The 15,113-nt window shown below is 48.4% G+C and overlaps 1 protein-coding gene across 1 annotated transcript in view; it reads left to right on the top strand.

The window, feature by feature from the left end:
* Positions 1-13,973, top strand: part of FAM124A (family with sequence similarity 124 member A) — a gene marked incomplete at its 3' end in the record, with an annotated part of 42,640 nt that extends 28,667 nt beyond the window's left edge. The window contains exon 4 of the mRNA XM_080926977.1: positions 13,200-13,973. Within this exon, the coding sequence (XP_080783103.1) occupies positions 13,200-13,973 (774 nt within the window). The remainder of the gene's footprint in view (positions 1-13,199) is intronic.
* Between the last annotated feature and the right edge of the window lie 1,140 nt (positions 13,974-15,113).

Here is a 15,113-nt window from a genome sequence, read left to right as displayed (position 1 = left end):
GACCGTCAAAATGAACCATACGGTTCCCTAAAACTCTAGTCAAATATACTTTTAAGATAGTTTTTGGTTGGTGGATGTAGCTACACGCTGTAGAAACCCTCGAGTGCATAGTTCCTCAGCTGCCTTGTTCAGACGGAGATCACATTTAGCCTCTCCTCTTCTGTCTCATAGCCTTTTCCTCTTTTGTGGCTCTTCTAGAGGAGACGGAATATTTGCTTTTTGTTATGAACAACTCAGCCTCTCCCTGAGCTCTATATTGCTCATAAAGGGATGGTGTCTAGTTAAAACAAGGTTCAGAATGGCTGTGGCATCTCCCTTTTTGCATACTCATAAGTAGATACTAAATTTTTTTTTAAAAAATGACTGATAAATATGCATACTTAACAAGGAGAGTAATAGCAACTTGATACAGAAGAATTTGAAGTCAAGAGAAATGTGGACATTAGTAAGAGCTTTTGCTGCTCTTCCAAAGGACTGAAGTTGGGTTGATAGCATCCACGTTGGGTGGTTCACAGGCACGTGCAAGTCCAGCTCCTGTGACTCCAACACCTGATCTCTCATGGACCCTCACACTGGTCCACTGACCCACAACAGACACACAAAAATAAATAAAAATGCGACTTTCTAAGATGTTAAAAAGCAAAGCACCCTGACTCACAAAGTTGCTACCTGTCAAAATGAGCTTGAAGGCAGAGTCTCGAGAATGTCTTCCCGAGAGACACGGTCACACACAAAGTGGCTGCCTTCGTCACGTTCAGCCTGGACACTCAGTCCTGGTGTTCTTATCCAGCCATGACACCGACAGCTGTCACTCACCTTCTCAGCACTGTTCTCTCACACCGCTGGGATCTTTAGGTCACGAGGAAAATATGTCATGACTAACTTCAGCCAGATTCAGACAGTCCACAGGGTGCATTCTCCAGGACTGTGACCTCTGGATGCAGCCAGACAGAAGTCACTGCTTAAACTCTAACTTCTGCAGGGGAGGCAGATAGCAGAAAGGAAACATAATAATTATAGAGTATGTTAGGAGGTGTGGGGGGGGAGGGGAGATTCCACCAAGCTGCTAAAACTTCTATTGTGAGTTTGATTCTATTCATGAAAGCAGTGTTTGTTAATCTGTCAGCATCTAGGAGTCTTCAGTTAGCTCTAACCAGGCAAGAACTGCCCTTGCGTGTGCTAAGACATACACCAAAAACTTTGGAAACGTGGATAAGGCTCCTTTGGGACAAAATGATCGTATTCATTATTCTGCTTTGCATAGAATATATTACACAAAATACAGTCTTTGGAAAATTCAAGATGCAGGTCCCTTTTGTCTGAACCTGGCGTATTGCTTAGCTGAAATATTTAGTGTGAGAATTACAAGTTTCAGGTCTCTGTAGCTGCTCCGATGGCTGCAATGAAGGATTAACTTCCCAAAAAGCAACAGAAAATGCCCGGGGCTGCAAGTCCAGGCTGCACCTAAGCCACTGTCTGACGCTGCCTGTTTCCTGTGACTTTCAAAAGCACTAGGTTGCACAGGTTTCTTGTTCTATAAATTCCTTGTAAATAAGAAGGTTTTCAGTGTTTGCCCTTCTCTGAAGGGGTGGCATTCATTTAACTGAAACATAATTTCCTTGTCTATGAGAAACTGCTTCTATTGAAACATTTAAGTGGGGATTGAGGGTGGGGTGAAGCTTCCTCTGCTGTGACAGGTGCTGTTCACCTCTGTGTTTTGCCAAGACACACCCTCCCCAGAAGGTCTTGGCAGAAAGTCTCTCTACCCCATGAACAGCAATAGTGACCGAGACCAGTCCTCTTGGCTGTAGCTGCTGGGTGGAGCTGGGCTGAGGGCTGACCCAGAGCCTTCTTGGCTGTAGCTGATATACAGTGTTTGGATGGCCCAGTGTGGCTTCCCTGGATGTGACTGGTGTATTCGGGTTGTCTGTGCACCTGATACCACATAGACATTAGGGACTAGAATTCGGAAACAAAAGTTACTCTTTCCTTTCTGGTGGCTGAAAATCACACATGTGGTTGCTCGAACTCAGGACCTCTGGAAGAGCAGCCAGTGCTCTAACCACTGAGCCATCTCTCCAGCCCCAGTGTTGTGCCTGTCATAAGATTCTGAAAGAAGAATGCCCATCCCCAATGAGTGACTCAGAAGACGATAAAACTCATCTATTGGACAGATCTATATCAGTCATAGGAGTAAAGGCTCTCTGAATCCAGCCAGTTGTCAGTGAACTCCACAATTCTCCTGTTCAGTGTGAGACACTGGGTTGTTTTAGAGAGAAACGTGTGTGTGTGTGTGTGTGTGTTATATTTATATATGTGTGTGCCTGTGTGTTTGTGTGTATAAATGTGCATGTGTGTATACATATATGTGTGCATGTGTGTATATATGTGCATATGTATATAAATGTGTGTGCCTGTGTGTTTATGTGTATATGTGTATGTATATATACATGTGTGTACATGTGTGTATATGTATATACATGTGTGTATTATACTGGTAAATTGCCATGTGTTGCTTGAATTTACTTAGACACTGACAGAAGAGATGAAAGTCGGCCCTCCCATCTCATACCCTAGCATGTTTGCCTCAGAGTGTCCTCCATAGCTGTCCTCCTGAGTCGTGCTGACCCCTGACTCTGCGACAGGGATAAAGGAGAATGACCAGACAGCCCAACAGTGAAGACAGTGCGCCCTAGGAATACCTACGGGAGGGAGCATTTCCAATAGAGATGATCATTATTCATCTCATAGAGGCCTCTTCAGCCAATCAGCCAATAGGATGCTCACTCCTGGGGATGGAGGGAGGACCCTCCTCCTCGAGCAGCATCTCTACAGTAACTTCCTTCAAGTTCTCTTGGGCGTCACGGGCATTGGTTCAATAGTTTTAGTTATGTGTCTGCTGCTTCTATTTGCTACTTAGAAACTCAAACCACAGTCATGCTAAATGACTCCACATACTCCACGAAGTCATGAAGGCTACAGGACTTACCTTGGAACCCTTGCAGCCTCACACTCTAACGGCGTGTAAGCAGATAGTGTTATAATCTATGACATCATCCTCTGTGCTTCGTTTGGCTCTGCTTTCTTTAATTGAGGTGGTGTTGCACGGCACTAAGCCACACTACCATCTTCTTGGCTTCAGCTGTGTCTGCTTGGGGAAGGTCACCGCAGCTGGGCTTTCTGACTGTGACACTCCTCCATTAAACACTAGGTTGGGTCATTAGACCACCTCAGAATCCAGCTGCTTCTGCTACCTGGGTGTAGGTAATTCTGCCCTAATTATATGCATAGCCTTGTGGTTTGGGGGACCAGCCAGCGTATATAGGCTAGGAAGTGAGGACTCCGCCGTGTCCATGAGAAAGCCATCGTCGTGCTGGGTAGAGACTTTCTAGTGCAGCTGTCTAGGAAGGTTCCTCGTACTCCTTCAATAACTCTCTCACACAATCCCTCACGCCTGTTCTAGAAGTAAGCCCGTTACATTGGTTGGTTTCCCAGAGTGTAACCAAGCTCTTGCTCGTCACTGGGACTTCATGAGGAGACTGTAAAGAATATCTAGTTTCCTCCACTCCCCGGAGAAAGAAAAAAAAGTTCACATCAGATACTAAGTTTATTAATGTCACTGTACCCCATGCTGTTGAGGAGAAAAACCAGTAAGTAAAGGGGTTTGGTAAAGGGTTTGTATATCTGAGTAAGTTATTCAAAGTTTGTAAAGAATGAGAATTGGATGAGATATTAAAAATTCTAAGGTCGAAAATCCAGTACACTGATGTCAAACCGGGGGAGTAATCGACTGATTCTTGTTAAATAAAAATGTAGGCTTAATTAAGTTCTGTTGACAGTGTTGTGTTTCTCCCAAGCTTTATGTAGTTGCTCAGAAGTTGCAGGTTGGAATGGATAATCTTCTGTATGCTCCACATCCACGGCTAGAGGCTATGCTGATGTGTCTGAGGAAATTTCCAGAGGGAGTCAGTGAGGTCCCAGGCGACAACAGGACATCTCAAATGTTCCATGTCTGTGGAAAGGCACCTCTTCCCGTGTTTAGGAAGGCTATGGAGACCCCACCTGATGATTCGAACCAGTGTCAGGTCTACAAGAACCGGACCAACCCAGGAAAATTTCTCCAGTGCTTCTGTGGTCGTTTGAATACGCTTGGCCCAGGGAGTGGCACTATTTGGAGGTGTGAGCCTGTTGGAGTAGGTGTGGCCTTCTTGGAGGAAGTGTGTCACTGTGGGTGTGGGCTTTAAGACCCTTGTCCTAGCTGCCTGGTAGCCAGTCTTCTGGTTGCCTTCAGAACAAGAGGTAGAACTCTCCAGCCCCATGTCTGCCTGTATTCTGCCATGCTCCCGCCTTGATGATAATGGACTGAACCTATGAACTGGTAAGCCAGCCCCAGTTACATTTGTCTTTTATAAGAGTTGCCTTGGTCATGGTGTCTGTTCACAGCAATAAAACCCTAAGACAGCTTCCACGTGAAACCATGGTCAAGCAAGGCTGCTACCTTAACTTCAATGAAACGAACAACTAGCAAAAGAGAGCCTGGAGGAGCCAAAGGTCATTCCCAAATCCGAGTGACCCCTGAGGACCAGATCCACAATTGCCCTTAGCTGGAAAAAAATGGCTTGCCAGGAGTGGTGGTACACACCTTTAATCCCAACACTCAGGGGCTGAGGCAGGTGGATCTCATTGAGTTCAAGGCCAGCATGAGAGAATTTCAGGACAGACAGGATTTGTCTTACAAAACCAACAGAACAAAGTTAGTTAATGGCCACCTACTCGACCTTAAAATATAACCAAAGGCTAAAATGATTGGTGTGTTATCAACAGTCCAATGGATTGCACTCCGTAAATATTACCCATCAGTCTCTAGAATGTATCATTTACACACCTATATCTTACTAATGATTTTTCTTGGTAAGAAAAAATGATGCCTGGATACAATACTTGAGAGCTGAGCTCAGTTCAGTGCTGCAGTACCTATCTGCAGCCAAGAGAGACCTTCTAGAAGCTGTCACAGAGGGACACCACAGTGTGAGTGTAGCTATCCTAACAGCTATCCAAGTGATGGGATAGACTCTGGGTTTGTCACCATTGACTCCAGCCTTGGAGGCCAAGAAAGATGAGGAGCCAAGTAGGTGCTCTTGGGAACCAATCAAGAGAGTATAAAGGACTTTGATTTAATCATAGCCCGTGTTCTGACTTGTCCTGATTCCCGGAGGTACTGGTAACTTTTTGTCAACTTGACAGGAGCTAGAGTTCTCGAAAAAGAAGGTACCTCTTTTTAGACTGAGATGTTCCCATAGAAGCAGCCTGCAGGCGAGACTGTGGGACATTTTCTTAATCAGTGATTGACTTAAAGAGCTCAGCCTACTGTGAGTAATGCTATCTCTGGGCAGGTGGTCCTGGTGTGTATAAGAAAGCAAGTAGAGAAAGCCAGTAAGCAGCATTCTTCCATGGTATCTGCCTCCACGTTCCTGCCTCCACGTTCCTGCCCTGACTTCACATTCCTGCCCTGACTTCTCATCATGATTTGCTATAAGCTATAGATAAAATAAACCCTTCTCCCACACACAAAGAGGGATGTAAACAATTGAAGAAATATTAATAAGAAGAACAAAGAGAAAGTTTCCAGTGCTCGGTCATTATTGAATATGATTTTATAACCTCCCAATGTTATAAAAAAGGGGGGGGGGACTCTAATCTTTCACAAGAAAGGATGGGGTCAGGTCAGAATAAGCAGTCTTTCTTTTAGACATAACCTCAGACTCCCAGTGAAGTTTTGGTGTGACTGCTATCCTCTGTATCTGGTGGGGTGGGAGAATCCAGGCAGATAGCCTGCTAACTGTTCTCCCCTATGCCAGACTTCCACCCTTGGCACAGTCACAGGTGGCGGGAACAAGGCTGTGTGGCATGAATATGTAGAACCAGGACTTGAGGGGCATGCAGAAACTGGCTGTCTCCGTCACTGTTCTACCTCTGTGAAAAGATGCTTTGACCGAGGCAAAGCTTATTAAAAGAAAAGGTTTAGCTGGAGATGGGCTCACAGTCTCAGGTTTAGTCCATGATCATCAGGGTGGGCAGTGTGGCGGCAGGCATGGTGCTGGAGCGGCAACTGAGAGCTACATTCTGATCCACAGGGTGACACACAGACAGACACACAGACACAGAGGCAGACAGACACTCGGAGAGACAGAGAGAGGGAGAAATACCGGGCCAAGTGTGCGATTTTGAAAACTCAAAACTTACTCCTGGTGACACACTTCCTCTAACAAGGCCACACCTCCTAATCCTTCTAATTCCGTCAAAGAGTTCCACTCCCTGGTGATCGAGTGTTCAAATATGTGAGTCTAAGGGGGCCATTCCTATCCAAACCACCACAAAGGTTTATTGGTGCAACAACCACTTCAAGCACTATTGTTGACTTCTGATGCGCCTAGCTACCATGCAGATTTGCCTTTAGAACTGAGTTTTTGTTAGTAGGACTGCTTGCCTGCCATTTATGATGCCCTGGGCTCCATTGCCTATATCTCCAGGAAAAACAAGTCAACTCCTAAATATATAAATACACCCAATGCAGCTATAAAATATTAGAGGAAATTAATTCAGCCACAAAAGGCTCATTTAAGGCAATTATTGCTAACATTTGCAGACTTTTTTTTTTTAACTAGTGTAATAAGATTTACAAAGTGAACTTAAATCAACTACAGGAGAACCCGATAGCTTTAGGGGCCGTGGAGGAGGTGGTGCAGGACTCAGAGCACTTACTGTGCAAACACTAAGACCCAAGTTTGAATCCTCTGTACTCACATAAAAAGCCAAGTGCGGATGCATCTGCCTGTTACCCAAGTGTTGGCAGAGAGAGGCCAGGTGGAGCCTAGAGGCTGCCTACCCGACAGCCTAGCACAGTGTGTAAGCTTCTGCTTATTGGGAGGCCCTGTCTCAAGGCACAGAGGAAGATAAAGACAGGAAAAGCCCTGCCCTGCCCTCCACATGTATGTTCAAGCACATAGACCCCACCCACCATAAAAACTTGACAGTTGTAATTGGTTCAGTGTCGTTATCATTATTACCCGGTGGTATAAAGAAAGAACACGCGGCTTCATGCCTGCCAGACAGATGTCCTGACACCCGGCCAGGTTCCTTGCCCTGAATATCCAACTTCAAAAGTAGCTCTTGGGGGCCAGCAAGATGGCGACACTTGGTCCCAAGCTTAGGACCCACATAGTAGAGGGAGACAAGTTGCCCACTATTCTCCACACATGAACGGTGACACATGTCCATTCACACGTCAAGGCTAGTCCTCAGCCCTGCAGAAAACCTGAGGACCTGATTACTAAGAAGAGAGAGTCTCGGATCAGCAAACAGTTCTGGGCTTCTGTTCTAACTCACTGTGCCCCTGAACACTGAAGGGTAAGACCTACCCTAACCCCTTGTAGGTCACCTGTGGCTCCAGCATTGGCTCAGTTTCACTCGGAGACCCCAGGCCCAGATTTGTCCTTCAGCCCTTGTGTCCCCAGGAGGTAAAAATGGCTGACGTCTCTGTGGACAAATTCCAGCTTACGGCATGTCATATTGTTGCCACAGCTGAACGCGTGTGCATCACTTAGGCCCTGCGACACTGCTTGCGTTCTGCCTTGTCTGTGGCAAGCATTATTGCCATCCTTTTGGAGTAAAGCAACCAAGACGGTTCTTAAGGTTCTGAAAAGTCACGTGCAGTCATGGAAATACGCAGTCATTCAGAACATAGTCGTTCAAGTGGCCGTAGAAGCAGGCATGGGCCCTTGGATAAGGAAGAAAAGGCGGCAGCCTGAGGGGTTGTTAGCAAGGCAAAGAAGCCACAGCTTCAGACTTCTTGCCTGCCCTCCTCCCACCTAGAGAGGCTGTCTCAGAGTTGGATATACTTGTTAAAGTCTCCTGGATGCACTCCCGGTTGTGACGTGCTGACTCATGTCAAGGGGTAAATTCAACTCTTATTTCTGGTCCTCTTAGCATACATTGGTGACAACCTCCGTCTTGAGACATTGTCTCCAGTATCATTTCTGGCAAAAACCTGTAGCCATTTGTCCAATGGTGGTGTGTGTTGCCCAAGTTTAAGGTTATAGGGGAGGGAGAGGGTTCAGCAGCTGCTGTCTAAGCCATGCGATAAACCTGGCCCGGGCCAGTGGGAGTTTTGAACTGTTTGGCAAGCTGCTTCGTGGGTATTCCTTTCCTGGTGTAGTCTGACACTTAGTCGTCCAATAACACTGCCTTTGCATCCTATTTCTGACCTACAGAGAACGGAAGTGATTAGGTTATCCATGAGTTAAAGCCCCGAGTCCAGGGAAGAGGAAACCACCACAGTAACAACACGGCACGCTTTCAAAACTGAAGCTCTGTCCACCAGAGCAGCCCCTCCGTCTTCCAGGCAGACGGCGGTCCAGCTGAACAGAGTCAGCCCTCCTCCCACCCATGTAAGGAGCTGGAGGCATGTGCGTGGTTAGGATATCTTTAGGAGTGACGCGTGCACCTTTCCTGTCCTGCCTGGATGCCTGTCTTTACCACTGTGAGCCATGACATGGCCAAGAGTCAGTGTTCCAGGCCGGTGCTGTCATGACTTTAAGGGGTGGTTGTGGGGGCGGTCAAGGAAGATGGCCAAGCTAAGAAGGAGACAGGCGCAGACAATCCTAATTCATGCATCGGTGACGGTTTGATACAATTAGGCCACTGATTTTGAAGTTTATAGAAAAAGCAGTTAAGCCAAGGCCAACAAGTTAAAGACCATAGGCCAAATATGACCCACTATCTAATTTTGTAAGTAAAATTTTTATTAGAATACACACACGACATATCATTTCATTAATAATAAATTCTTATTGATGTGTAAACACACGTGGTAGTTGCACTAACCAAATTCCTGCCTACTTTCATTTTATTCCGTTTTTATTCAAACACACAGACAGACAGACAGTCAGGGGACGAGCAGAGGCTCCGTCTCTGAAAGTGTGGACCAGACACACTAGACCAGACAACACAGCACAGGGGCAAGAGTAGGAATGCTGCCACTGCACCTGGAAGGGCAAGTGCTGCTTCACAGGCCACACTGCAACCTGTGAGCCCACAATTGCAGTCTCCCAGACAGGCTTCACAAACGCAGCTCATGGGGCTCCTTATACGGGTGCTGGCAGAAGAAATGCCTCGGGGACAATTAAAAGACTGGTGGCTCTCCAGAAAGCCATACTGGACATGTGTGACATTTCTGTGTGTTTCCTGTGTGTGTGTGTGTGTGTGTGTGTGTGTGTGTGTGTGTGTGTGTGCCCAAGAGAATGAATGCTTTTCAGAAGAGAGGTGGCCAGATAAATCTTCACAGCATCCCATTGCCTTTGCCTCGGAGGCTGGGCAGGCATCTAAAAAGACACAGATAGGAGAGGGGCAGGAGAACGCTTCACTTCACCAGAAACCTGCCCATGCTGCAGCCTCAGGACAAGCTCAGAGCTGCATTCCCCGTCAGAGAAATGGCACTCCTGACAAATTGGCTTAAACTACTAGCTTTTTTCCCCCCTTTTAAGATCTTTTATGTGCAGGGGTATTTTGCCTGCATGTAAGTCTGTGCACCAACATGAGCGCTCGGTACCCACAGAGACCAGAAGAGGGCGTCAGAGTCTCTGGATGGGGACTTAACAGACGGTCCTGAGCTGCTGAGTGTGCTGAGAATCCAGTGTGGGTCCTCTGCCAGAGCAGCCTGTGCTCTCAACTGCTGAGACATCTCCAGCCCCCTTAAAGGACCAAATATTTATACAACCAAGAGTCCCCTTCCAGCCTTCTACCTCAAAATGCCAAAGGTACAAATTGAGGCTGCCTTTCTCCACCTAAGTTTACCCTGTCCTTTCCCCCTGACTCCTCCCCTCCCCCGCTCCTCTCTCCTCCCCCTCCTCCTGCCTCCTCCCCTTTTCCCTCCCTCCTCCCCCATCCCTCCCTCCCCTCCCCCCTCCTCTTCCTGGCCGTTCACAGAGGAGCAGAGGCTTTGACCATGGATGGCATCGTCAGAAAGCATATGAAAAGCTCCTAGAGAAAAGAGTGGCGAGACTCGATGCCTTTCTCTTGGGCCAAACCCCACCTTCGTATGTGGAACCCGTATGGCAGTGGAAAACTGAAGATTCTCGGGAACTCAGTTACCCATTTTCCTTGAGATGCCCCTCGTGGTTATTAATCCCCAATTTCAAAGGCCGGTCTTGGATTTATTAGACTGCAGACAGGGCTATGCTGAGCACGTTTTCCCAGGACAGAACAAGAGAGGATGCCTTATTCAGAAAGAGGGGGCAGGGGCAGGGTTTCCTAACCCAGAAAGCAGGGAGACACTGCGCGCCCCTGGAAGGGAGACCTCTACTAGCACTTACGGAATGTCTCCACCCACCTATCTAGGAATGAGCCTCTTTAAGACACTAGAGAAAGGTGCTCCAGCTCAGGAGAACGCTTCACTTCACCAGAAAATCCGCCTGTGCAGCACCCTCAGGCCAGGCTCAGAGCTGGAGTTCAATTCCCTAGCGACTTGAGGAGCACAAACAGATCTCCCTGGCTGGCTGCCTTCCTTCGGCAGAGTCATTTATGCATGCTGTTCTGCTCTTGGAAAGTTTCCTTAAACAGTGAGGAAAGGAGCCTGTGAATTCCAGTGGGGCATCCAGCCCATGCTGCTTGTGGGGGTGGGGGGGTGCTGACGTCACACCATCTCTGCTCTCACTGCTGGGGCTCGGGAAGGCCGCCCCTGAGAGCTGGCCGACCATGAAGACACAAACTCCGGTTGCACTCCAACACATCAGAGGCTCCATCCTTGGCAACTTGGCACGGGTGGGCTGTCTCTAGGTCACACGAGATCCCACTGGGTAAAGCTAAAGAAGAACCAGCAGCCTGGGTCCAGTAGATGTTCCATGTTCATCAGCCCTGGCCCTAGAGACTAGAAGATGTGGGAAGGGTAGGGAAAGCTCTGCAGCCTCCTTCCCAGGCTCTCAGCCCAGGATGCCTGCAGTTACCCACAGCACCGAGCCAGCTCTGAGACACACCAGGGGGCACCTCCACGGGGCAGGCTGCAGTCCCCAGCAAAACAGAGCAGCTGCCAGCGTAGATGCAGCTTGTGTGTCCTGGCACTTAAGGACTGGAGCAGCATTGCGGTGGCTTCCGAGTGGGGTCCCCACCTCCATCCGGCCATCTCCCCCACTTCACGCCACCATCCTGCCAGAAAGCCACCTAGCTCTGACACGCCCATATCCTGAATTGTGTGTGATTCAGGACCTACCTCCACGGACGTCCACTCTGCCCCACTGGGACGGTGAGTTCTCTCCCAGGACCCTCAAGGGCTGAACACCACGTTCTCTATTCTCTCTCGTTTGTTTTGCCTTAGATCCTTTCGAAACGTTTTTTAAAAAAGCATGTGGTCCGAGTTTATCTGATGTGCACCAAGAGTGCCTTTGTGCACTAGTATGTGGGTGAGGGCATGGAGGAGGGGGAGTCCTCTGAAGCCTGTGAGGACATGGCTGCCCTAGAGAAGGATTATGAGGAGGTTGGTGTGGATTCTGTGGGAGGCCAGGGTGAGGAAGGAAGAGAGGGATACTAGTTCATTCCCCCAGACCCTGTATCATGTCAAACTCAAAAGTCCAGCTCCTGCATTACATTAGCTGCAGGCATTGATGCTTCTGCGCTGTGTCCATTGAGTGATCATGTGTTCTCCGTGTGTACCTCCCAAGTCTTCCATGATGTCTCAAATAAAAGGTTTAAGAAGATAAATAAATAAATAAATAAATGCAAACAATCATGTGGTCAAACCAGAATCTTTCCCATTGTGGCTCCTCCTCCTTCGCCCATGATAAATCCTCAATGGACACGTACTACAATGAGCCATGGCTCCTAGGTGGCTTGTGGAAACCAGGTTCCTCATTAATGGGGGAAGAGGGGGTGTCTGTTATGAAGACAGGCATCTCAGCCTGCTTGAAAGAAATGCTCTTTCTAATAAAACCCTGGCAAACCGTTTTTATTTTAGGGTTTTGTCAGTCAGGGGTGCCTATCCTAAGTAAATTCAGACCTGCTGTAATCTGTTGTTTAATTTAAATTTGCATTATCAGCTTGGGATGATTAGAGAGGAGCAGAGGAGGTGAGATGTTCCTGAGCAGAGCACCCGGTTCCATGCAAAAGAACCACCAAGTCTGCAGGGCTGGTGTATGAAAAGGAGCAGAGTTGGGTGTTGGGGGGTGACACTGTTTTCCCTACCCCATGTCCTCATGACTCATCAGGAGGTAGCAATCCTCTTCCTGTACCTAATTCCTGAAAGGCAAAATGTGAATGAATGCTGGGCCCCAACAGCCCCTTTTTTGTGGACAATATCCTGCCCATACTAGGGCCCCCATCTCAGACTGCATCTTGGTGTTAAGAAGCTGTTTTCTCTGAATAGAAATCATCCCTCTGGGAAGTAGGCTTAGCAAGCCACCCAGAGTGAAAAAGCTCAGGACACTCAGAGAAATGTAAAAGACTGACAAAGTCCTTTCCAAGGCATTAATTAAACAGCTACAAAGGTGGGGTGGGGGGAACATGGTGGGAGGTGAGTCTCTTCAGTAGAGCTGCCTGCAAGTTGAGTGGGGCTTGCAAAAGATACTGCGTTCCTGCGTCATCGCCCACACTGGGCTAGGCTTTTTGGTGACATGGCTACCAATGGAGTGACTCAGGCTACTGTAAGAAACTCCGGTAAACTCATTGGCTCACTTGAGTGACACCATTTCCTTAATGTCTTATCGGTGCCATACCTGGGCTAAATAGATGTTTGTTCACGTCTCTCCAGGAGGAGTCCCAAGACACCTGGGAAACCTTACTTGCCAGTTCTTATGCTGAGGTTATCTCAAATTGTTTGAGTGCAATAAATAAAGGGTGTTTATTCTCCCAACTAAAGCCCTACTGTGTGTTCCAAACTGGAGAGCAAAGACTGAGGCGGCAGAGCTTTGAGCAGTGCAGGGGGCTCTGAGGGCTTCGCATCTCCACGTGTCTGCTCATGCAGGCGCTTGCTCCTGTGGACTTTACATAATACAACATCCTGTCAGGATGAGGAGGCAGCTGTTTCCCTCAGTCTCGGAGGTAGCTGCCTAGCCAGAGTTGGAGTTCCCAGTGATTGGCAATGTTTCGTGGTTCACTGCATTTAACAGTGAGCCTCATTGTAGCCTCTGACTAATGGAGCCCTCTCTCCACAGGCACAGAGGGCACACAAAAAGGTCCCCAAGTGCAGCAGGGCGCATCGCTCCTCTGAGAAGAAGCCTCACTCCGCTCCTCCTGCAGCCATCGACACACCAACCACAGGACAGGGCAGCAGCCAGACAGCCCTACACGACAGCCCATCCAAGCAGGTGGCCCTGCTCCCTGGGAACAAGCAGGAGTGTAGCCCACAGTCCAGCCCTGCCTGGTCTTTCCAGAGAAGCAAGTCTTTGTTTTGTTTGCCCAGTGAAGGCACCTCCACAACCAAACCACAGCCACTACAGACTGGCTCCCAGAGACACAGTGCCTCAGAGTGGAAACCCGGCCGCCTCGTGTCCATTGATGACTTAGAGGGGGCCCAGGAGACAGATGTGGACACAGGCCTGCGCCTGTCCTCCTCAGACCTGTCTGTGGTCTCTGCATACTCTGCTCCCAGTAGGTTTTGCAACACAGTAGAGACATCCCTCTCCTCTGAGAGATGTAGCAGCCAGTGTCCAGCACACAAGAGTCCCAAGAAGGGACCACTGCTTGCTGCCAGCGAGGTGAGTCCAGATACTGCCTGTGTTTCCCACCCGCTCTTTACCAAAGGGTCTCCTAGCCCTGCAGAGATAACTACCCCTGGTCTCTCAGCCTCTGGATCCTCCTTGCCCACAGAGTCATCCACACCCCAGACATGTCATGACCCCAGAGCCACACAGTGTGTCCAGGACATGCTACTGCCTCCAACAACAGTTGGTCCTGAGGCCGATGACATGGAGGAGTTCTTTATCTGAGTGCATCCTGGCTTTCAGACAGACTCTGTCACAGAAACCCGGGCACCACTATGCCAGGCTCTTTGTTCACAGGATGGTCAGACCCATTTGCCAGCTCTGACTAGAACTTAATTCTGTCTTGGGAGACTTGTTAACTGACCACGGCACCCATCCTTAGCTGACAGGCGCCGTATTTCCAGAGGTTCAGAAAACAAACACTGCCATTTTTACGAAAATACATTTTCAGCACCCTTAAATCATAAAATCTATTTTTGAATGCTCAGAAGTACAATTTAATACTTCATATAATTCTTTGAATGAAAAAGAAGACGCAGCCGGAGCTGACCGAAAGTCGTCCATACACCGAAAGTAAAAAATCAAGGCCAAATTGTTGAACAGGAAAGGACACTCAGTGACTGGTCCAGTGTCCGTGTGCAGTACAGAAGGCGTGCCTTCCTGGTGCCCAGTCACACAGGGACCCAGGACCCTAGAATCCAGACGCACTGCCCCCAGTGAAGGCTTCGCAGAACTGCCAACACCCTAAAGCAGACAGCAGAGCACCTTGCTTTGAAGCATTCAGCACTTGAAAATCTAGGCCCACACACAACGGCTAACAAACCTTACAAAGACTTAGCACGAGGAACCAATGCCTTGCACACGGAGTTATGAAACCTAGTTTTGCACACTCTTCCTCAGCCGACTCGTGGTAAGCAAGCCGGCGACCGTCCCCTCTGGACTGGTTTGTGCAGCTACAAGTAACAGGTTATGAGGTGTGCTGGGCAAACAGGCGTGAGATTCTCTGGCTTCAAAAGCACACGTTTTAAAAGGGCTACATATCTCTCTCCATAAATGACCAGAGGCATCTTTTGTGTTTTGTAGCACTGTTTACAGTAAACAGTTAAAATGTCTGGAACCTTTCGGGCCATCCTTTTGACTGTGTGAGGCAGTGCCCCGTGCCTGATGTAGGAAAGCGTCCAGCACTGCCCACAGGGCCAGCCTCCAGTGAGCACACAGGAGCCTTAGGGAGAGCGGGCACTGCAGCCACACAGCTTTTACCATCTGCTGTCCGTTGCTGCCACCGTGTGAATGGTGACTCCACCACCCATCCGGATATGTTTACAACCCCAGCCTCACCAAATGCCAACTTCTGGCCTTGGGAGC

Source organism: Micromys minutus, assembly GCF_963924665.1.
Source record: "Micromys minutus genome assembly, chromosome: 12".
In the NCBI taxonomy this organism is placed as follows: Eukaryota; Metazoa; Chordata; class Mammalia; order Rodentia; family Muridae; genus Micromys; species Micromys minutus.
The sequence above is the reverse complement of the archived record's forward strand: the minus strand, read 5'-3'. Positions and strand labels throughout refer to the sequence as shown.